General features: G+C 40.2%; 1 protein-coding gene and 1 long non-coding RNA gene across 4 annotated transcripts in view; one reads left to right on the forward strand and one right to left on the reverse strand.

The window, feature by feature from the left end:
* Positions 1-25,149, reverse strand: part of KMO (kynurenine 3-monooxygenase) — a 54,231-nt gene that overhangs the window by 5,566 nt on the left and 23,516 nt on the right. For all 3 annotated transcript variants that reach the window (XM_008532331.2, XM_008532332.2, XM_008532330.2), the window contains exons 5-12: positions 22,496-22,544; positions 19,084-19,171; positions 17,537-17,702; positions 13,951-14,022; positions 13,030-13,151; positions 11,307-11,454; positions 9,547-9,604; positions 7,509-7,591 (exon numbers count right to left, since the gene is read on the reverse strand). In XM_008532331.2, the coding sequence (XP_008530553.1) occupies positions 7,509-7,591; positions 9,547-9,604; positions 11,307-11,454; positions 13,030-13,151; positions 13,951-14,022; positions 17,537-17,702; positions 19,084-19,171; positions 22,496-22,544 (786 nt within the window). The remainder of the gene's footprint in view (positions 1-7,508; positions 7,592-9,546; positions 9,605-11,306; positions 11,455-13,029; positions 13,152-13,950; positions 14,023-17,536; positions 17,703-19,083; positions 19,172-22,495; positions 22,545-25,149) is intronic.
* On the forward strand, positions 614-9,666 carry LOC139080643 (uncharacterized). The gene is made up of 2 exons (XR_011535316.1): positions 614-773; positions 8,438-9,666. It is a non-coding gene; the product is annotated as an uncharacterized lncRNA (long non-coding RNA).

Below are 25,149 nucleotides of genomic sequence, written 5' to 3' on the forward strand. Positions count from 1 at the left end.
TCACCTCCTCCCACAAACACAAAGTTATAACTATTTTTGGAAAAATTACCCCTAAGAGATAACTGAAAACTGGATTAAAAGAACCCCCACAATAAAGGACAGTCTTGACTGAGGTGGAAGAGGCAGAAATTCCTGTCTGGAGAGAAAAAAGCCACCTTCGCAAGCCATGGAGCTTCACAGCTGCCTGGCCAAGAGCTACCCTAAGGTACCCAGCCTTACCTGGAGGAGTGGGGGACCTGAGCAGGGGAGTGTTGCCACTATAAGCATTCTTCGGACTCAGCACAACTGAGACAAGTCTCATAATAGCTGGCTTTGCTTGGTTTTAACTACAGCAGGGAATACACCCAGAAAAGATATGGGACATAAGCAGAAAAAAGCCAGCTCTTAGAGGGCCTACATATAAATTCACCCATTTTGAAGAGCAACCTAAAATCACCAGAAAGAAAGGCGCACAGTCCTTTGGTGAACAGAGACACACCTGGTAGGCTCTGGGTGCATCTTGGTGAGAGGTGAGACCTCTCCAGGGACTGAGACATTGGTGGCAGCCATTATTGTGACCTAGTACAGGTGTGCTGACTCAGACAGTGACAGATGCCATTGGAAGTCTTCCCCTGGCCTGTTAGCCAAGGGTCTGCCCCATCTGCTAGACCACCAATTTAATTCAGCTCAGCCAAGGCAGGCAGCCCTCCCAAGGGACTGGCCCCACCAAACAGAAAGCCACTGAGCAACTCTTTGGCCTGCATAGACTGGGTGACTGGATCCTCTGCAGGCAGGTGAGTGGGTCCCCCTCTGTGGGGCAGGGTGTGTGTGAGGAGTGGGTGGAGAGTGTGGGACATTGGTGTAGTGTGTGTGGGCCTCTGCAGTGGGGCAACTGGGTCCACTCCAGCAGATCAGGAAGTGTACGTGGGCCAGGACTGTGGTGACAGTGGGTGTGGACCTGTGAGCTGTGGGGCTTATCAGTGGCAGAGGCCTGTGCTTTTCAAACAGCCACATAGGGGATTAGCCTCACCTTCCAAAGCCTGAAATAATTGGGTATGCCTGTCCCAGGGGCCAGCCCCACTCAACTGAAATCCTGAGAGAACTGACAACAGCCTTGCAGGCCAGAGGCCTACAGCAATTTTAAGCCCCTGAACTTAGCAACCAGCCATACTGGGGACCTACTCACTTAACAGAAAAAGTTCAACAGGAATGTGCTACTAGACCTTGCAGCCAACTGTGCAGGGGCTCCCCAAACCTGACAAACTGACTGAAGGGTCCATAGCAGCTGAGCACTATAAACAGCTGGCCAGGGAGGGAAAGCCTAGACTTCCTGGGAACCTGCAGCAAGAGCAACCCTGCCACAACAGAAGGACACATGTAGCCCACAAAGGGGTCACTCCTGGAATGCTTGGAACTGGTGATGAGAAGGAAGCACACTGCTGGGCCTCATAAGGCATCTTTTACATGAGGATATCTATCCAAGATTGGGAGATGTAGCTCACCTACCTATCACATAGATATAAGCACAGAGAAAGAGGCAAAATGAGGAGGCAAAAGAATATGTTCCAAGCAAGGGAACAAGACAAAACCCTAGAAAAAGAACTAAATGAAACAGAAATAAACAAGCTAGCTGGCAAGGAGTTCAAGCAAAAAGTCATAAGGATGCTCACCAATCTTGGGATATGAATGGATGAACACAGTGAGAATGTCAACAGAGAATTGGAAAATATAAAAAAGAACCAATCAGAAATGAAGAATACAATACTGGAAATGAAACATTCACTAGAGGGACTTGATAGCAGATAGATGATACAGAAGAACGGATCAGTGAACTGGGTAAAAGACTAGAGGAAATCACCCAAGCTGAACAGATAAAAGAAAAAAGAATTTAAAAGAATGAGGACCATCTAAGGGACCTCTGGGACAACATCAAGCACACTAACATCTGTATTATAGATGTCCCAGAAGGAGAAGAGAGAGACAAAGGGGAAGAGATTCTATCTGAAGAAATGATAGCTGAAAAATTTCCTAACCTAAGCAAGGAAACAGACATCCAAGAATAGGAAGCACAGAGAGCACCAAACAAGATAAACCCAAAGAGGCCCACACCAAGACACATTGTAATTAAAATGCCCAAAATTAAAGAGAGAATCCTAAAAGCTACAAGAGAAAGGCAACAAGTAACACACTAGGGAAACCCCATAAGGCTATCAGCTGGCTTCTCAGCAGAAACCTTACAACCTAAAGGAGTAGCATGATATATTTAAAGTTCTGAAATGAAAAAACCTATAGCCAAGAATACTCTACCTAGCAAGGCTACCATTCAGAATGGAAGAGAGAGTTTCCTAGATAAGAAAAAATTAAAGGAGTTTATCACCTAGAAACCAGTTTTACAAGAAATGCTAAAGGGACTTCTTTAAGTGGGAAAAAGACCACAAATAGGAATAAGAAAATTACCAAAAAGAAAGAAAGAAAAGCAATAAAATCACTGGTAAAAGCAAAAATACAGTAAAGGTAGCAGATCCACCACCTATGAAGATACTGTGAAGGTCAAAAGACAAAAGTACTAAAATTACCTATTTCAATGATAAGAGGGTAACGGAAAGACACACACAAAATAAGAGGTTAGATATGATATCAAAAACATAAAATGTGGGAGGTGAGGAGTAAAAGAGTAGAGCTTTTAGAAAGAGGTCAAACTAAAGAGACCATAAACTCAATATAGATTGCTATATATGTAATTATTATGTATGAACCTCACAGTAATCACAACCCAGAAACCTATAATAAATACACAAAAAATTAAGAGAAAGGAACACGAACATAATATTAAGGAAAGCCATCAAACCACAAGGGAAGAGAGCAAGAGAAGAAGAAAGGAACAGAGGAAACCTACTGAAACACCCAGGAAAAAAGTAACAATATGGCAATAAGTACATATTTATCAATAGCTACTTTAAATGTCAACAGAATACATGCTCCATTCAAAAGGCATAGGGTGGCCAATTGGATAAAAAAACACGACCTATATATATGTTGCATACAAGAGACACACTTTAGACCTAAAGACACTCACAAACTGAAAGTGAAGGGATGGAAAAAGATACTCCATGCAAATGGCAAAGGAAAGAAAGCTGGGATAGCAATACTTATATCAGACAAAATAGACTTTAAAACAAAAACTGTAACAAGAGACAAAGAAGGGCACTACATAATGATAAAGGGAACAATCCAACAAGAGGATATAACACTTGTACATACCTATGCACCCAAGATAGGAGCATCTAAATATATAAAGCAATTATTAACAGACACAGAAGGGAAACAGTAACACAATAGTAGTAGAGGTCTTTAACACTCCACTTACACCAATGGATAGATCATCCAAACAGAAGATCAATAAGTAAACATTGGCCTTAAATGATGCATTAGAACAGACAGATGGACTTAGTAGATACATATAGAACATTCTATCCAAAAACCACAGAATATACATTCTTTTCAAATGCACGTGGAACATTCTCCAGGATTGATCACATATTAGGCCATAAAACAAGTCTCAATAAATTTAAGAAGATTGAAATAATACCAAGCATCTTTTCTGACCAGAAAAGTATGAAACTAGAAATCAACTACAGGAAGAAAATTAGAAAAGCCACAAATATGTGTAGATTAAACAAAATGCTGCTGAACAACAAGTGCATCAAGGAAGAAATCAAAGTAGAAATAAAAAAATATCCGGAGACAAATGAAAATGAAAGTAGGACATGCAAAATCTATGGGATACAGCAAAAATGGTTCTAAGAGGGATGTTTGTAGCAATTCAGACCTACCTCAACAAACAAGAAAAATCCCAAATAAACAATCTAACAGTGCACCTAAAGGAACTGGAAAAAGAAGAACAAACAAAGCCCAAAATCAGTGGAAGGAAGGAAATAATAAAAATTGGAGCAGAAATAAATGAAATAGAGACTGAAAAAACAATAGAAAAAAATCAATGAAACCAAGAGCTGGTTCTTTGAAAGATAAATAAAATTGACAAACTTTTAGCTAGACTCACCAAGAAAAAAACAGAAAAGGCTCAAATAAATAAAATCAGAGATGAAAGAAGAGAAATTACAACGGGCACTTCCAAAATACAAAAGATTATAAGAGAAAACTACGAAAAGCTATATGCCAACAAATTGGATAATCTAGAAGGGATAAATTCTTAGAATCATACAACATTCCAAAACTGAATCAAGAAGAAGTAGAGAATTCAAATAGACCAATCACCAGTAAGGAGATCACAGTAATCAAAAACCTCCCAAAAAATAAAAGTGCAGGACCAGATGGCTTCCCTGGTGAATTCTACCAAACATTCAAAGAAGGCTTAATACCTATCCTTTTCAAACTCTTCCAAAAAATTGAAGAGGATGGGAAGCTTCCTAACTCATTCTACAAAGCCAACATTACCCTGATACCAAACCAGAAAAGGACAACACAAAAAAAGGCAATTAGGCCAATATCACTGATGAACATCAATGCAAAAATCCTCAACAAAATACTGGCAAATTGAATACAACAATACATTTAAAAGATCATACACCATGATCAAGTAGGATTTATTCCAGGGATGCAGGGATGGTTAAACATTGGCAAATAAATAAACATGATACACCACATCAACAAAATGAAGACTAAAAATCACATGATCATCTCAATAGATGCAGGGAATGCATTTGACAAGATACAGCATCCATTTATGATAAAAACTCTCAATAAAGTGGATATGAAAGGAAAGTACCTTAACATAATAAAGGCCATATATGACAAACCCACAGCTAATATCATTCTCAATGGAGAAAAGCTGAAAGATATCCCCCTAAGAACAGGAACCAGATAAAGATGCCCACTTTCACCACTCTTATTTAACATAGTATTGGAAGTCTTAGCCAGAGAAATCAGGCAAGAAAACAAAATAAAAGGGATCCAAATGGAAAAAGAAGAAGTGAAACTGTCACTATTTGCAGATGACATGATTTTATACATAAAAAGCCCTAAAGAATCCACTAAAAAATTTTAGGAATAATAAATGAATATGGTAAAGTTGCAGGATACAAAAATCGGTTGTTTTTCTATACACTAACAGCGAAGTAGCAGAAAGAGAAATTAAGAATACAATCCCATTTACAATTGCAACAAAAAGAATAAAATACCTAGGAATAAACGTAACCAAAGAAGTGAAAGATCTGTACGCTGAAAACCATAAAACATCATTGAAAGAAATTGAAGAAGATACGAAGAAATGGAAAGATATTCCATGCTCTTTGATTGGAAGAATTAACATAGTTAGAGTGTCCATACTTCCAAAAGCAATCTATAGATTCAATGCAATCCCTATCAAAGTTCCAACAACATTTTTTCACAGAAATAGAACAAAGAATCCTAAAGTTTATATGGAACAACAAAAGACCCCAAATAGCCAAAGGATTCCTGAGAAAAAAGAACAAAGCTGGAGGTATGACACTCCCTGATTTCAAAATATACTACAAAGCTATAGTAACCAAAATGGCATGGTACTGGCACAAAAACAGACACACAGATCAATGGAAGAGAATCGAGAGCCCAGAAATAAACCCACACATCTATGGACAGCTAATTTTCCACAAGGGAGCCAAGAACATACAATGGAGAAAAGAAAGTCTCTTCGATAAATGGTGTTGGCAAAGCTGGACAGCCACATGCAAAAGAATGAAACTAGACCATTATATTACACCATACACAAAGATTAATTCAAAATGGATTAAAGACTTGAATGTAAGACCTGGAACCATTAAACTTCTAGAAGAAAACATAGGCAGCATGCTCTTCAACATTGGTCTTAACAGCATATTTTCGAGTAGCATGTCTGACCAGGCAAGGGAGACAATAGAAAAAATAAACAAATGGGACTACATCAAACTGAAAATCTTCTTCACAGCAAAGGAAACCATTAACAAAATGAAAAGACAGCCTAACAACTGGGAGAAGATATTTGCAAACCATATATCTGATAAGGGGTTAATATCCAAAATATATAAAGCACTCATACATCTCAACAACAATAAAACTAACAACCCAATTAAAAAATGGGCAAAAGATCTGAACAGATATTTTTCCAAAGAAGATACACAGATGACCAACAGGCAAATGAAAAGATGTTCAGCATCACTAACTTCAGGGAAATGCAAATCACATCTGCAATGAGATATCACCTCACTCTTATCAGAATGGCTATAATTAACAAGACGGGAAACAACAAGTGTTGGAGAGGATGTGGAGAGAAGGGAACCCTCGTACACTGCTGGTGGGAGTACAAGCTGATGGAGCCACTATGGAAAACAGTATGGAGTATCCTCAGAAAATTAAGAATAGATCTACCATATGATCCAGCTGTTCCGCTGCTGGGTATGTATCCAAAGAACATGAAAACGTGAATGCGTAAAGATATATGCACATTATTCACAATAGCCAAGACTTGGAAGCAACCTAGGTGCTCATCAAGGGATGAATGGATAAAGAAGATGTGGTATATGTACACAATGGAATACTACTCAGCCATAAGAAATTATTAACATAGCTGGAACTTGAGGGCGTTATGCTAAGTGAAATAAGTCAGAGGAAGAAAGTCAAATACTGTATGATTTCACTCATAAGTAGAAGATAAAAACAATGACAAACAAACACGTAGAAAGAGAGATTGGATTAGTGGTTACCAGAGGAAAAGTGGGGAGGGAGGAGGGCAAAAGGGATGATTAGACACATATGTGGTGATGGATTTTAATTAGTCTTTGGCTGGTGAACACGATGTAATCTACACAGAAATCAAAATATATAACGATGTACACCTGATGTTTATATAACATTATAAACCCCTGTTACGCAATTAAAAAAGAACTTAAAAAGTTTATCTTGTAAATTTTTTAATTTGAGTATTTAAAAACTGTAACCTTAACCATTTACCGTGAGCTCTTCATGTGACTGGCTCAAAATGGAATTGTGTTTTTCTTCTGAGCATTAATCTTCTGACCATCAATTTCTTTGGTATTACATATTTTTTTCAGTGTTTAAGGCCCCAAAGATAGTCAATGGTGCTCTAAGTCTGCAGCTTATAATGTTAAGAATGGAAAGGTCATTAACGTTTCTTAGGTTTCCAAATATGTCAACAAATATCAAAGTTATATTTTCATTAAAATAGCATATTACCTGCTGTACTAAGTATCTAAGGTTTGAACCTGTGAATTATCAGAGATTGAAACCAGACGTTGTGTCATCTTTGTTTCCTCCTAAATGTCCCTGAAATGTGGATAGAGATGATGTGTGTGCACCATTGTCACCGTCCACATAGTCACAGTCTACCCACGTGTAAGGAATACTGTATGTGGGTGTTCTTTTTGTACCTACTTATGCAGCATGCATGAGATGGGGCTGGAGCAAAGAAAAATTAAAGAACGTTTGTTAGAATATCAGTCAAGGATCTCATGGAATAAGCCAAACTCCTCACTCACCTCTATGTAATTGTACATGGATAGGTCCGAAATTGCATGGTCATCTGGAATTCTAAATCTTGAGAATTCAGGAAGACACATACCTAGGATGTATTATTTAAATTTAAACCAAGTTAAATAACACATCATTTCCAGAACAGTTTATAAAAAGGTGCTGGACTCTACATGGGCCAAATTAAATGGTGTAGTCTCTACCAATGTTCTCTAACCTTTTAAAACTAGGGGTAACCAGGCTGGATGACCAAAAATCTGTGAACACTGAGCAATAACGCATAGGCATTTCCTGTTATGATTAAATAAAACTTATGATCAAGTTAATATTATATGCATTTGTTGATTAGTAAATCAATATTTTCCTTATTTCCAAATGGAAAGCAGTTCCTATAAATCACTGTAAATGACCCCCGGTCCTGCTTATAATTTGTGAGTCTCCTTTTTATCCCCCTTCCCCAGCGCATGCACATTTGTTTCATTGCACCTAAGACATCTTATTAGCTTAAACATCAGCTCCCCCCGTTATTCTGTGAGTTCCCAGAGGCATGCCCCATGTTTTACTCATGTTTGAAATCCTAACCTGGTATATAGTAAATACTGAATAAATATTTGATAAATTAATGACTAATATCACTTTCACATGGCCAAGCAACTGTAGTCATTATGCTGCCATCTCTCAAGTCAGGGAACCTGGCTGCAAGTCTCAACTTCACCACTTCCTGACTACGTGACCCTGGGCAGGTTATTGAACCATTGCTAAGCTTAAATTTCCTCAGTTGTAAAATAGGGACAAAAATAGTAGCTATGCCCCATATTTTTGATGAGGAGCAAGTGAAAAAATACATGAAAAAATAGTATGATACCCAACACATGAAATGATCAGTGATGGTAGTTATTTACGTCATAATTATTATTGTTTTATCTTTGCTCTCTAGTAACCAAAACTAGTATGACAGAATGTTCTGATAATGAACCCTCCATCAGTCTCCATCACCGTTATCACATGCAGGCCAATCACAGAGGGCCAAGAAGGGAGCAGCAAAACGCCTCTGGATCTGAGCATCTGAGTGAGATGACAGGGAAGGAAAGGAAGACAACTGGAAGAAACTTGCCCTGGACCCTGTGACCTCTGCAGATCCAGGCACCGCGGTGTCCAGTGACTTCCTCTAACACCATAGCAAATGTTCAGTGTGAACTTTGCACCAGGCTTTTTTAAAAAAGCTCCACACGAGTCATTGTATTTAATCTTCACAGCCTTCTGAAGTCGGTGTTATTTATCACGCACTTTATAAATGGAAAATAACCCAAAACCTGAGACTTTAAAAAGAGGAAGTGACTTGCTCAAGGTCACACAACTAATAAGTTGGTGAGTCGGGACTGGAGTCTGGGTGTAGGTTTAAAGCCAGTTCTGAGTCTCTCCTTTCCCGGAAGTAGGTTTAACCTCAGAGGCAGCCTCGGGGAGCAGTCACGGTGACCTGGTTCTCAGGCCATTGTTTGCCATTTCTTTTACAGATGAAAATTGAGTACACTTAATTGCATTTAATTTTAGAATTACACATAGATATTTCAAACTTCAATATTTATAAAACTAATATATTGGCAGAATCAATTTTAATCAAAAGGCGAAAAATGGAAGCATCTTTTGATAAGAAGGATGCAACTTTTGATAAGGCAAAGAGCAAAAAAGCACTGGCGCTCCTAAAGGTGTTTCTGAGGGCCTGCCGGATGGGGTGCAGGCAGGGTGATGCCTAGGTTGAAAGGGAGAGAAACAAACATGTCTTGGCCAAACTTTGGTCCTTGGGACTTTCATCTTTGTGTGGATCACCGCGTAGACCTCTGTGTACAAACCTTGAAAGAAACCGGGTTTCCCTCTCTGAGCTCTCCTTGTCTGATATGGGCAACAACAGTGGCACAGGCTGTTCAGAGAGAAATTTATAATCCTGGGCAGGAAACAAGCATCGTGGGTTTGTGGTCACCCAGGATCAGACATAGGCCTACGATTAATCAGCAGCTGCTCCATGTTCATTTGAGAAATTGTACTTACTAAGGTCATTATTGAATTTATCCATTAACTCATCAAATACCAAGCAGTCTTCAAAGCCCTGCAATGTAAAAAAAGGGGGAAAAAAATAAACTGCAAATAATAAAATCTCAGCAACTTTGAGCCGATCTTCTATTGGTGAGTATAATTTATAGGATATTTACCTCAAAGCACACACCAACCAAGTAGTCACACTGGGCATTGAATTATGATTATAAAAGACTGTGTCCCGGATGATTTTGTCTCTGCCCAATTTCCATATGTATTGATTATAATGATTTGGATTTTGATCAAAATTTTAAATGACCGTTGTAATTTTGATGCGTTCCATTGCTTCTTCAAGAAGCCAGGATAATTATGTTGTTCTCCTATGAACAACATAGTAGAATTATTTTGGAATTATATTTTGGAATTATATTTAAACTGTTCCGGTCTTTAAGATTCACCTTTAGAGCTATCTAATGACTGGATAGAACTCTCATATTAATTTAGTTCCTATAAGCCAAAATTAAAGCAAATTTCCAATATGAAGAAGTCCATACAATGAGTGGGGTACTATTCTAAATGCAGTCGGGGAGAAGGAAATCAGCGCGAGTTTTCCTGCTCTTTAGGAATTCAAACTATAATTTTAAAGACAGTATAAAAATACATAAAAGTTATGTATTTTTAAATGTAAGATATTTTTCACATCAATTATAGAGATTACACCTGAAAAAAATAAATTTATTTGTCAATTATATATGACTGTTCATACTAGAGAAATTTAGAGAGGAGAGATACCATATAGGGCTGAGATAATAGCACTTTTAAATCCTTATTTAATGAATTCATTTAGTCCCCGAGAATCTCTATGAGGTAAGCACTGTTAAAATCCAAGTTTTGTAGGTAAGGAAGTAAAGACGAGTTAAATTAGTTGTGCGAGAAAATATTTTAACAAATCCTGTACCAGGGTTTAAACCTGGGCCTTCCCACGTCAGAGGCCAGGCACTCCCCGGCCATGCTAAAACTGATGTGTCCTTATGTTTTCACAAAACAAAATGTTTACCACTGCTTTGTAGAAAATGTAATTGATCAGATTCACAAGCTATTTATACTTGGAATATATCCCAATCACCAAAACAACAGGTGACTAATGACCATAAAGCTATCAGTTAGCAAACAAATGCACATGAAATAATTGCCTGTCTAGACAATTATTTTAGGACCCCTTGAAATTAATGTTTAATGTTTGAACACTATTTCTTTTCTGAAGTATTTTTCTAACTAACATGGTAAAATTTCCATGAAAGCGGTAGGATTCGATGTCTAATCTGTTTTCATAGATTAAGTTAGCCCTGTCAATTGTGTTTTCCTTTCCTCTGTGAAAGAAAAACGGAGGAAAAAAACAGATAATTTGGGATCTTTTTCTTTCTTTGATACTAATATATACACTCATGCATAAACTCTAGAAAAAATCTATTTAAAAAATTGTCTGGAATTGCCGATAGCCTAGTTTTCAAATTTCAAGCTATCGTTACATTTTCTAACTGAACAGAATACTATCTTATGCTTTCTACTTTTTTCTACATTAAATTACTAGATCAAGTAATCTAAGACTTGACCATAGTTAGTGATCCATTTAGTTCAACAGTTGGTATGATTGTTAAATTGATCGTTTTCTCAGAGATTATGTGGGGATAGTTTTAGACATGTTTTTTATTTAAGACTTTTTAGTTGAGACTGACCCAGAAGAAGTTCAGGGCCTTAGCTGAACAAGAACTTACCGCATTCATTCCTTGCCCGAAGAAGGGCACGATGGCGTGGGCCGCATCTCCCAGCAGCACACAGTGTGATTTAAAGTGGAAAGAAGAGCACTTGACAGATATCATGGGCTGGGCGGGCAGCAGAAAGAAATCTTGTGTCAGGGCTCGCCTTCAGAAGAAAATAATCAGAATGGGAAGACATTAAATTGGGTATTAAGTACTGCACAATTCTTTCAGATTTGCTGACTTTATTACCATAGAATCTTATTGACAAACACACCAGAATGCCAGGAAGAAAACAGGAAAGGGAGAAACTGAAGATCTTCCAGCCCCCCAAGTCCATGTTCTAAATACCTTCTTGGTTTACAACAATGCTAATCACATCCAAAAAAGAACAAGTTTGCCTACCTTTGAATAACTTGAACTACATCTGTGCTATATGTCATGAAAATTCCATTATCACGGGCATGGGTCATGCAACTTTCAAATACATTGGTGTGTTTTGGGTTTTCATGGAAAAATCGAGGTGCTATTGTGCCTTTGATTACACCAGAACAAATCACAATTAAAATGAATGTGAATTTCTATGTATTTGGAAATGGATAATCGTGTTCAAGCTAGTGTTTGTCAGGCATCTATGGAGGTTTTACGGAAACTATAAGTAGAGAAACAGTATCTACACTCAAGGATATTAAATCTTCCTGGAGAGGCAAGAAATAGCCACAGAACAAGTTTTTAAAGTACGTAAGGGCTACATTTTGGTGTGCAGAAATTTCCCTTCCAGGTGGCGGAGGGAGAGATCAGTGCAGACAATGGAATTAGTCTGCAGGAAAGGATGAGAACCGACAATTTTTCAAAGAACGGCAATGGGCTGGCAGTGGGCCCTCCCTTTTACATAATGAGCTCATTTAGTTTTCACAACTGCCCTAAAAGGGAGGTATCATGATGCCCATTTTAAAGATGAAAAATCTGAGACTTAAGGAAGTAAGGGGCAGAAGCAACAGTAAAATTTTCTTTTTTCTGCAGCATTGTGCTGCCTCTGTAAAGACGTTGTTGGAGGTAGAAAGTGAAGTGGATTCCAGAAGGAAAGGACAGTGGGAGCAGAGGCACTGAATGAGACCACAGGACAAGCCCCATACGGAGGGTGGTGCTGACATGGCCAGAGGAGCCGTGGGTCATAAACCAGACACCTAATACAATTAGCTATCAGTCTGGGGGAACTTTACATGTGCCAGACCCTGTGCTGAATGATTTATAGGCACAATCCCCTTTAGTCCTCACAACAACCCTTTGGGGCAGGAACTATTATTTATTGCCATTTTACTATGAGCAATCTGAGCTGTAGGAAAGCTGACACAGCTAGGAAGTGGCGGACCTGAGACTTGAGGCTGCCGGCTGTATGTGCTGTGCCAGGGGTTTGTGTATCCACCAGCAGGAGGAAGCAGAGCCAGGCTCTGTGGCACACCAAGCCCCGAGGGGCCCGAGAGCCTGCACTGAATACCTATAGGCCTGGAGACATGGGTGACTTGTCTTCCTAGGGAAACTGGCCATGGCCTGGGGATTTCCACAGTTCCTGGTCACAGCACATCTGCTTAGACTTTTGCTAATATAGGCTTCCTCTGCAGGTCACTGCAAGATCTGTTACGTTTACCGGAAACTGAAATAAGGTGCATACCCTTTATTTGAATTTTGAATAGCTCAAACCAGTGAAGCAAAAGGCACAAGTGCACATCTTGAAACTTACTCTCCAATTAGAGGGATGGAATCCGGAAAGTACTTCTGGAAGAAATCCAGCACATCACTACTAGTTAGGAGCTTTTCGAACTCTTCAAAGGGCATGAATAAAGTGCACGTGAAAGATTTGTTCTATGGGAGAAAGAAGGACAGCGTGAGAGAGTGGGGGTCAGGCATGGCGGCACTAAGATGGATCCCGGGCTTGCAGTGTTCCTTCTGTGAGGCCAAGGGGCCTCTGGGAGGAAGGTCCAAGCAGACAGGAAAGGCACCCTCACTTTCTTCCCTCTCTCCCAAAGAAAAGTTCTGCCAAGTCCCAGGGGCGCTCCCTGGGCACTCCCTGGTACACCGTCACCTTCAGCCACACTACACTCCTCAGATTTCTAATAGGTTGGTTGGATTGAATTTCTCCTCTCTTTTATTCTCTATTGTTCCTTTTAAGATGGTATTTAGAGGCATTGGACCTCAGGACTGCTAGCAAGAGAAAGAAAAAGACCAACTGGCAAAACAGATAGCTGTATTTATACAGCAAAAGAGTCTCTAGGGTCTCACAAGAGAACAGCCGTGCTGTTTTGTGATGATGTATGTGCCAATGTCCCTTAGACCTCAAAGACTGGAAGTGCCGCCTATTATAGATCCTCAATCTCTTTGGCTTTATTTGGAGACCATTTCCTCCTACACTGTCTGGGGGGAGATGACAGTCAGGCACCACCCCCATAAACTTCCAACAGTCGTTCCTGTATGTTAAATCTCCCCACGGGAAAGCCTTGGCATTCCTTCAGGCTATTCCTCACTAATCCCAAAGTTCTAAAGTTACAATCACGAACTAGACTAAACAATGACATTAGGTATACACATACTAAGTACAAAAGTGAGTAAGAAAAAACATTAATTATAGATGCAAAATTACAGTTGATACGAAATTCTATACTACCGTGTTAGGAAGTGCAATCATCATAAAGGTATTTCTAGGCCAGATATGCAGGTAATTAGGTTCCATGGCATACTGTAAGAAAAAAAAGTATATATATGTTGGGTTAGTGTATTACTACAGCACGTCTATCAAACCGACTCCGCTTATGTTATAATTGTTTCCACAGCAATCGAAATCAGTCTCATATGCACAGATATGCACATCTATAGCTCCATAAAGCAGATGTTGTCTTAGAAAAGACTGTATTCTGTCTGTATAAACTCAACCTTAGGTGTGTTTTTGATACCAAATATAATTCAAGATTTGAGAACATGCTATGAGAAGATGTTCCGCCTCTCCTTTCTCTATTTCCATGCACACACACACACATACATGGATATAAATATATAAAATATATACACACATGTAAACTATGCATGTGTGTGCTTATATATATATGTGTGTATATAGTATTTTCATACTTTATTTTTCACCTTATTTGGGGACTTATTTATATGAACAGAAAGGTCCTAAGTTTAAATTTCATGGGTAAAACACAATTTTACACGCAAGCCTCTTGTCAATTGTTTCCTACAACACAAATGGTAGAGAGAAGTCTTCTCTCTTAGTGACTCCACTACAAGGCAATGGCATCCCGAGGAAGTATTGATCACTTGGGCAGATCGATTGACCCAAATCGGTTGACCCAAACCCTTGAGGTTCCCAGGGGTTTTATATATATAAGAATATGCAATTGATTTTCCAACTATTTCAAGTTTATATTTTTGAGGAAGATTGGCCCTGAGCTAACATCTGTTGCCAATCTTCCTCTTTTTGCTTGAGGAAGATTGTCACTGAGCTAGCATCTGTGCCAATCATTGTCTATTTTATGTGGGATGCCAGCACAGTGTGGCTTGACCAGCGGTGCTAGGTCCATGCCCGGGATCTGAATCTACATATCCCAGGCCCCTAAAGCAGAGCATGTGAACTTAACCACTATGCCACCAGGCCAGCCCCAAGTTTGTATTACTTTTTACAAATGGTTAGAGAACACCTACCACATATATGTCTTACATGGTAAGAAGAACACAGAAAGCACAGCACAGTCTCCTTACCCACATTTTCACACCGTTATAGCTATTTGTGTCTTAGGAGAAAAGACTTTTCCTTCCTGACGTTTTTATCCCCAGAGCCCCAGAGAAAGTCCAGTACAAAGACATAGAAATGAAAAAGCGCATAACTCTTTGACCTGAAAGATCTTACCATGCAGTTGAATAGGCAGGATGCATAGATATGAAAAGCCAATAACTCCTCTTTAACAACAATTCAGGAGGTAGAGAGACAATAAGTGATTTGGTGCCAAATTAGGAGTATAGGAAATAAAAGCCGGGCAGGTAAGAAATCTGTGGGGCTGGAGTGGTTAAAGCAAGGGACTCGTAGATTAGATGAGAAATGAAGGACAGTGGCTCATGGGTAGGGGTAAACTTGCTGAGAAAGTGGGGGCAGCATAAATGAGCACCATATTTTAGATGGGAGTAAAGAGACCAGCCTGGGTGAGGCCAATGTCCTTGCTTTTCCCTCTTGCTATCTTTTCATCACTTCTACAATCTTTTAGAGCTCTAAAAGATAAGGAGGAGTGGAGAGATGACAGCTCACCAATTTATCATCTACTGTAATAGTAAAGGTTGAAACTGCTGATTAAAAACTATTTGGAAGATAGTGTATACCTACTGTCTTTACCGTTGGCATAGATAAGGGTTTACGCATTGTTTTGACATAGCAAACATGATGCCAAAAACGTTTTGGTGTTCATACCCTCCTCATGACCCTAGGAAACAACACTTTGTATTTTTAGCTTCTTTATTACGGAGTCACGCTCCCAACAGATATCTTTATCCAACAGCTGTCCCAAGGTCAGGGTCGTTGTAACGCCCATTAGTCCTCTCACCACAAGTCCCTCCAAATATAAAGTTTAAGCACAGTTTACTTGTTGTGCAAAAGCAACTTTAGGATGAGCCTCCCATACAATTCCCCAAAGCACCCTCTACTATCCACCCAATCCTGTCGCTCACCCCATCTCTCACCCACACTCCAATCATCAAAGATGGAGTGACGGCTCTGTTACATTAAAGAGAAAGAGAGGGAGGGAGAGCGGGAGGGAGGGAAGGGAGAAGAAGGGAGGGAAAGAGGGAGGGGAGAGGAGAGGAAGGGAAGCTAAAGGAGGGAGGGAGGGGAGAGAAAGGGAAGAAGGGAGGAAGGAAGGGAGGAAGGAAGGGAAGGAAATTTTCCTAGGATTGTTTTTGGGCCATGCCAGAATATTTCCATGTCTGGGTCACATTGCTGTGTCAGAACAGTGTTTCTTAAAAAAGTAGAGACTTCTCGTAATCCGCTAATCATTACTATTAAATAGGAATACCTAGAAAATAAGTGGCTGTCTTAAATCTACATTAGGAGGCATGATTCCGCTCAAGTCTGGGACAATTTTTCAATAGAATTGTGTAATCCAGAATTATCAGATACTGGGCCAAGAGAACAGAACCCACCTGAAAACGTAAACTCAGCACGGAAGAATTAGTGAATACACTTCTGACCAGGAAGAAGAAATAGAAAGACAATGGAATGTTAAAATACATATTTGACTGGCTCATACAGGTTGGGATGTAATACCACTATCCCAATTTGATGAGCTACTTTATAGCAATCTGAATTTCAGTTAGATAGATTAAAGCAGTACCTTATAAATGGATGTTTGCTATCAAGTCAAGCGTTTAACTAATGCTGTCTGCTTATTCTTACTTATAAGCAAACATCCTTATTCCTTCTGTTGGTATTTTAATTTTCCTTAGTAAGTTCCTCCATTTCTTTGCTTATGATAATATCAAATATGTATACCATGTATTTCCCTCAGGCCACATATGGTTTAACGTGGGAACCAGGGAATGAGAAAAACTCAACGGAAATTCTTCAACAACTTGTTGTTCACTTTATTTAATAACTATTATTTGATTTAATCATGAATATAAGAACTCTTGATTGTCAGTCCACAGAACTGATTTCCAAACCATTTTTAACTCCCAGGAGAAAATAGAAAAATGTCAAAATCCCCCGTGTGTTTCCAGTAGAGCAGTTGGAATTCCTGTCTTTCTTTCCTACTCAGGAAAGCATATTAAAAGGTAAGGGAGGGGCTGGCCCAGTGGCATAGTGGTTAAGTTCGCACTCTCACTTCAGCAGCCCAGGGTTTGTAGGTTTGGATCCCAGGCACAGACCTACACACTGCTGATCAAGCCATGCTGTGGCAGCATCCTACATACAAAGTAGCGGAAGATGGGCACAGATGTAAGCTCGGTGACAATCTGCCTCAAGCAAAAAGAGGAAGATTGACAACAGATGTTAGCTCAGGGCCAATGTTCCTCACCAGAATAAAAAAAAAGAAAAAGGTAAAGTGTGAAAGGCATATTACCCCCAATTTACTATGAATTATGAAGTACTCATGGTAGAAGTCACAACTGACTGAGACAGGCTACTGAGAACAAGCACCCTAGAGTATGCTTCTGCTCTAGTGTGGGGGTGGGTTGTGGAAAGGGGAAGAGAAAGAGAAAGGACTTACGCCCCCATCCTTAGGTGGAATAGTCAACTCCATGTACCCATGAGGAATGTATTGCTGACTATAATCAAAGCGGGGTTTCTTCATGAGGTGAGCTCTGACAGTTGAATAGGCTCCATCACACCCTACAATGAGGTCATAGGTGACATCTTTGGGAACTTTGTCAGATCTGAAAAATATAATGAACCATCAAAAAAAAGTCTAGTGGTGAAAATGGTGATATACCTCCACTTGATATAAAAAGTAGCAACTCAATCTACACTCACTTTTCCAACAGATGGCTTTGAGTTGATAGCTGTAAAGTGAAGATGACACTCATCCCAGTTGTGGGTTTGCTTACGAGGATGAGAATAACACACAACCACACTGATTAACGAGGACGTGCCAGGCCACAGAAGCGGAACTAAGAGCTGAGTTCCCCGCACAAGGGAAGAGAATCTTGAAAGAAGGCAAAGTGTTGGAAGTGGAGGGAATGTGTGAACAACCACAGGGATGTGACCAAGATTATCTAGGAGCAACCTAGTTGGTTCAAGCAAAGGGGCTCGCAAGATAAACTTAAGAAAAGACTGCAAAATAGGGAGGGAATTGAGGGAGGAGAAAAGGAGAATTTTGAATGTTAAGACAAAGGTTTAAATATATTATTCTGGCAAAAGGGATAAAGTAATTTTTTCCATTGGGGGGATGGTGTATGGAGAGTGGTAAGTGGATGAATTGAAGTGGAGGCAGAACGCAGAACGGAGGGGGAACAAGGTGACTGCATAGCCTACATGTGCGGGGATGAGAGCCCAGGGGCTGTCGTGCTCAGGAAGAAGGAAGCATTGGCTCCGAGGCCCGCAGGAAGTAAGAAAGACTGGGGAGTGTGCATAGATTCAGTGGGAGAAAATAGGGAAGGGAGCTCATCAAGAATGACTAATTATTTGGAAAACCCTAGGGAGCTCAGGAGTGGGACGTGCTTGGAGAGAAATAGATGATCAAGGTTTCAGACGTGTTTGAGATCACGGCAAGATGTACCTGTGAAAGTGCGTAATGGGAAATGAACATTGATTAGGACTGAAATAAGAACTGAGAATGAAGATACGTCGAGGCCTGGTCCGAAGAGGTTCATTTTAGAGATGGGAATCACAAGTGGCGGTTGAATGGACTGAACCCATGACATGTCCCGAGCGTGGGACATGAGGCTTGGAACTTGAGAGGAAATAGAGTCAGCCAAGGAGAGGCAAACAAATAGCATCTAGAAAGCGGACAGAGGAAGCAGGGCCATGGAGGGTCCTCTGTTTCACTGGAGGAGACGGTTTGAAGCAGTGTGGTTGCCAGGAGGGCGACCTTCGGAGGGTGAGCGACATGAGGATTGAGAAGAATCGGGGGTGTTGGGATTCAGAAGGCATCGAGGGCCTATTTTCAATACAAAATTCTTTTAATCTAGCAACCGTTTGAATTACCCTTTCAGTAACCATTTAACTCTTTCAAAAGCGCCAAAGAGCAAAGTTTACACATAAAATTCCCCACTCCGCCCCTTCACCTCTGAAGTCAAAAGGCTGGTGGGTGGTTACCCAAGCACGGTGAGCCGCCCTTCCTCGGGGTTACACTTCAACATCCGGTGGCCAAAGTGCACCTTTGCGTTGGGGTATTTCTCAACCTCTGAGGAAACAAAGAAAGGCAACAAATAGAAATGAAATTCCAGCTCTTATTTCACTTAAACTGGAGTATTAGTTGTTTTCTGAGAACACTATGATTTTCTTAACATTCTAAAAATGAGTTAGTGAAAACGGTAAAATTTCACAACTATTTGGCAAATGTTCCAGGGTAATTTGATAGTAAGACAGTTGAATGAAAATCAGCTATTCTCGTCTCAAAAAAAAAGAATCCGACCAATTCTTATGCAAATTCTTACATCACTATCATTGTTAGCACCTGGGAAAGAAGCAGGCCTCACCTATTTTAAAAGCTGCCTCCAATTTAAGACTTCATTTGCGATTGGAAATATTCAGCCAAATTTCTTTTCTCATACTCTCCCTGACTCTAGATCTCTTTTTAGTAAGCCTTCTAGACTTCTGATTCAAGTTGTCACAAATATAGATTACTGAGACTAATTCTTTTTATAATCAAGCACTGGAACACAAAAAAATTGAGTAAGAAGATTTGAAACTTTTCAATAAATAGAATCAGATTATTTTAGTGCTTTTCTGTTCTGCTTGCTAGCAATCTATAGAATTTAGTGAATTTCATTTTCTGAACTATTATTCTTGTTCTTGTCAGAGTAGTAAAATATGATTTTTGTCTCTATTCATTCTCACAGATAGGTCTATAATCACAGGCTATTTATGCTTTTTAAAGGTACAAATCAGAATGTACGTGTTAGACCCGGAACAGACTTCAGAGATGATCTCATCTTCTGAATGGAGTAACAAGATCCTGGGAGAAAAGGTAAAATGCCTGGGATCACAGAGAGTAAAACATTAGGGAAAAACAAGCCGGAGGTTCTGACTTCCAACTCAGTACTTCTGTCTGTACGTCTCTCTCCTTTCCATCTCAGGTTTTGTCATCTTTTGTTCTGTTTTGCTTGAGTTTGATTTGGGGTTTGAAGATTTTAAGGTTCTTGGATATGAGATTGGAAGTTTTAGAAAACTGAAATCCAAGAGGCCCCAAACCAAAGACTTATCTATGTATAAGAAATCTTTTGGCCAATAGATGGGTAAGGCAGATTAATAGAGTAAAGGCCCTGAGAAGTACTGTAAGAAAAGACTTGAAATTTGTTTGATGCAGGACTTAACCGAACTTGCTTGAACCACGTATCCTTTTTCTGTTTGTTTTGCTTAACAATTATTAACATCCCACAGAACAGTGAACCATGAAACAATCCTACGTGAAATGCTGACGCAGCGGAATGATTTAGTGATAACGTTTCAGAGGGGGGGCTGCTCAGTTAGAGGGAATGAGCTTTCACAATTGGTTGAATGTGTGAATGCGCAGCCCACACATTTGGTGCTGTGTAAAGGAATAAAGAACCTTACATGCCAAACAAAGTTGAGGAGTCAAGAGATCTAGCATTCATTTTATTAACTAGCATTTATTAACATTAATGCTAATCAAGAGATCTAGCATTCATTTTATTAACATTTTATTAGCATTCATTTTATTTTATTCATAGCATTTATGCAGTTGCATGCTGCACAGCACATTCCTCATGAAAAATAGTTAGGGGAGCTTGTGATCTGTACACCAAGATTGGATCTCCCTCATGTCTTAGCTCCTTAGTATTCGCAGATGTTTCATATATAATATTGGAGGCAATGACTGTAGTAGTTAAAAGCATGGACTTCGGAATAACGGACTCAAGTTCAATCCAGGTTCTACACTTATTAACAGTGTGAGCTATGACACTGGGAAGTTCCTAGGCCTCCTTTACCATCTGTACAACTGAGATGAAAATAATTCCACCTCATGTAGTTGTTGGGAGGGTTACACAAACAGATGTATGTAAAGGACTTCACATAGTGCCTGGTGCCTCAGTGAATGCTCACTTTTACTTTTATCTTAATAAATTCAGAGGATGCTGAAAAGGGATTGTCCTAGGTCAGCTATACTACTTACTTATTTATTTTTTTATTTTTATTTTTTTGAGGAAGATTAGCCCTGAGGTAACATCTGCTGCCAATCCTCCTCTTTTTTGCTGAGGAAGGCTGGCCCTGAGCTAACATCCGTGCCCATCTTCCTCTGCTTTATATGTGGGATGCCTACCACAGCATGGCTTGCCAAGCAGCACGATGTCCGCACCTGGGATCCGAACTGGCGAAGCCTGGGCCGCCGAAGCGGAAGGTGCGAACTTAATCACTGTGCCACCGGGCCGGCCCCTATACTACTTTTCTTAAAAAGCTGTTTTGTGGCTTATTTATTTTCTTAAGATTGTGAATATATGTAGCGACCTAGCCCCACCCCACCCATCTACCCATCCAAAAGGCAGTCTCACAAATGCAAGCAAAGAAATGGATCTAAGAAGAAGACTAAGCCCTGTTTCCTAAGTCCCTGGGGAATCAACTAGAGTGAGCTTCCCCATCACTCCTTCTCCCCATTCAATTCAGTTCAATTCAACAGATGTACTGCAGACTCGCTCTGGGGAGCGGACTGTGCAGTAACTCAGAAAAGCCACGTGGGAACTCTGCTCTCCAAAGATCAGAGACTGCGGGGCTGCGACAAGAGGGACTGATTCAAAAGATAGTAGAAATACCCAAGCAGCATGCTCTGCAGGGAGTGAATCTGTTTAGTACAAACGCTGAAGAGGAGGAAAAAACATTATGATCAAGGGCAACATGGGAAGTGATTGGATTAATTATGCAAGCTCCAGGCTTAATTAGCAATCCAGCGGCTTTTCCATTAATGGGTAGACCTTTTCAGCAATTCAGATTAGAAATGTGAGAGTTCTATTTCACACCTTCCTCTTTTTCAACTTCCTACACCCTCTGTCTATTTGGTCTCCTGCAAACGTCATGAATCTATACCGTCTCCTCCAACCACGTTGCCACAGCTTGAGTCCAGGGCATCGTTTTATACCCAGGGCTTATCCTAACCTCTGAAGACTGCGGGCCTCTATCTGCCTCTACACTGCCGCTTCTCATCTTTCTGAAATGCAAATCTAATCGCGTGTCACTTTGCAAATCATTCGTGTATATCTGCTGTTCCACTAGACTTGCGTTCTTCATCAGGGAGTGAACACTCGTTCATTCCAGTGCCTAGAAGACTATAGGAATTCAATACATGTTGAACAAGTGATTTTTATTTAGATCATTGATAAGGTGAGAAAGAGCAACCGGAGGATGTATCAAGAAGGACTTTGCTTTGTACGTTGTCTTACTCTTAATAACCCATAAAAAGAAATAGAAAACAAATCTCAGTGAGTCCGGTGACAAGATTAGTCCCATGTGCTTTACTCAGAGTGACAACTGGGGAATAAAACAGTGGACTTACCAGTCAACAGATCCTTGTTCAGGTTTTCTCTGCTTATAGAAAGAATGTACTGCAAGAAAAACACAGTAGACACTGTTTGTTTCTGGAGAATGGACAAATTGATTCTATGCTATTCACTCAACAAGAGGAACTATTTATTCTTCAGCAGAGGTTGGAAACTTTAGTTTTGTGAGCATTTAGCTAAGCAGGCTTTTTTTTTAAACAAACACTTTAACCAAATACATGCTTAAGTTTGAACTTAGATTTTTTTTCAAAGTTTGATATTATAAAAATCAAACTCTCTTGTGTAGCAAAAGTATTATTTTCACTGAAATACTGTTGTTTTAACAACAAATTGTAAAACTCATATTTTCATCTTAGGTCTCCAAATTGAGCTGAAGGTGAAAAAACTTCAGAAATGACAGCATTGCTAGAATAAATGTGCTATTTCCCAAGCAGACTCCTTGGAGGCTGTCATTTCGGTGTGAAAGGTGGTGTGTGCGTGTGCGTGTGCGTGTGCGTGTGTGTGTGTGTGTGTGTGGTTGAGGCGAGGAGGAGGATGGGTTGGGAGGAGTAGGATACAGGCTTGCTGGGACACGTGTGGCTGTTTCTGACGTCACAGGACAGTTCAGCAGGGCCAACTGTTTGTGATGTATAGCAGGCACAGGCCCTTGGGCCCACAATATTTTTCAGGGTCCCTGAAAATGTTTTAATTTTAGTTTATTTTTAAACCAGAAGAAAAAAGTAATGGATGTATAGAAATGAATACAGCCTGGATTATATTAATCTTTATACCAGTGCGCTCATAAAATCTAATTTTTAATTTTTCTTGTGGCACAGAGAGGGGGCCCACAAAGGCAAAAGGGCCTCCCCAGGGCCCGTGAATGTCATAACGCAGCCCTGCAGTTCACCACGAGGCTATTGGTTTAAAAATTCAAAGCACGTAATTTTCCAAATTACGGGACATCACGATATTTAACACAAATATGCTAATTTATGAATCTTCACCTCATCCAAATGCAGACATTTAAAATTAACAGCTAAATCTATACTTGGCGTGAAAATAACTTGGTCATGCTACAGAGGCAATGACTGAGGAGGAGCTTCCTGTGTCTTTGTTATAAATTAAAATGAACAGGGACCTCCTAATTCTCTGTTCCAAGTTCTGTTTTCTGGTCTTCTATGTCATTAATCACTGCACTTCAAAGGAAACCACACTTGTTATTCAAAGTACACGAGGAAACATTCACATTACGAAGGCTCATTTGCATGGGGAAAATTTTCCTTCCGTATCAGTTATCATCCGATGACTGATGATAACTGATCACTGATGATAACTGATCATCAGTTCCATATTAGTTGGCATCTGTCTCACCTAGGAGCTGAGAGATGCATCGGCCCTGCGGGAGGGCCAGGAGCACCCCTGGGTGGGCCCCCCATGTGTATGGGTGGCATTGTATCAGAACCGAAATTTAGAGTCACTCCCATCAAGTGGCACTTCCCCAGTACCTACCCTAAGGCTGCTCTTATGAAGAATAAATATGAATAAAAGGATCAGAGCTATAAAGTGACCCTCAACAACCAAAAATAATAACAAAACCTAAAGGACGTTGGATAATCTCCTTTGGAGATTTGTAAGACAATAGTTGAAGTGCTGACTTTTTCACATATATTAGAAAAAAATGCTTACATTCTATATCCCGAATGCCTTCAAAAGAGAATGCTTCCTAGTAAGGGCTGCCATTTCTCCATTTTGGACATAGGAAGTCAGGAGTAAAAATCGGGGAGCTCTGACCCGCTGTGTATATTTGAGGCCATTTCGATAGTTCCCAGTGCAATTTGGGAGAGAGATGGAAAGAACCAGCAAGACAGGGAAGTGTCTGGACACTGCAAGGGAGAAAAGGCAGAGAAACAACAGCTGGAGGAGAGAGGCCTCAGAGAAGGGATTCAGAAAGGATTTTGGAGGTCAAATTGTGCCCATGAGGGATTTCTAAGTTGTTTGCTGTGCAGTGCTCAATGCAGGCCCTCCATGACCCCCACGTCTTCAGCATAGTCATGTGTCTTTTGAGTGAGCATTGTTTGTGGAAAGTGGTGAAAGGGGTGAACTTCGCGTCTGGACCATCATGGTACACAGCCAGTGCCAGGTGAGAGGGGATGGACACCAAGAGGCAGTGGAAGCCAAGAGAGGAGGCTGCCTGGGGACTTGCAGAAATGAGCCCTGGGCTCATGGGGAGGGCTTTGCACTTCCGTAGGCTGTGGAACTGAGTGATTCAAAACAATTTTATGTGGTTCTTAAAGGACGAGGAGGCCCCCATATCTGACTCAGATATAAAAGTAGCGATGCAAACCAAAGAAAGAGGGGTGGCTGTAAATTTAGCATTAACTCAGTTCTTCAGAATTGAGAAATGGCAGGTTTGGTGGGGAGGGATCTTTTCCTCCCTGTTCTAGTGTATCAAAGGCCCCAAATGGGAATTCCCACCAACGCTTTCACCCTCTTGGGGAATCATTGCTGAAGAAGCTGCTTCTCTCTTCAGTGGTTGGGGTAAGGAAGCCGATTTTAGTCTCAAGTCCAAGTCACTCTCCTCATCCAGCTTTCCTGATATTTTGAACCATATCTTACCCCTCGGTCTATTTATGCTTCACTGGTTCAATTTCTGTGGAGGGATGGGTTCGAT

Source organism: Equus przewalskii, chromosome 31 (assembly GCF_037783145.1).
Source record: "Equus przewalskii isolate Varuska chromosome 31, EquPr2, whole genome shotgun sequence".
NCBI lineage: Eukaryota > Metazoa > Chordata > Mammalia > Perissodactyla > Equidae > Equus > Equus przewalskii.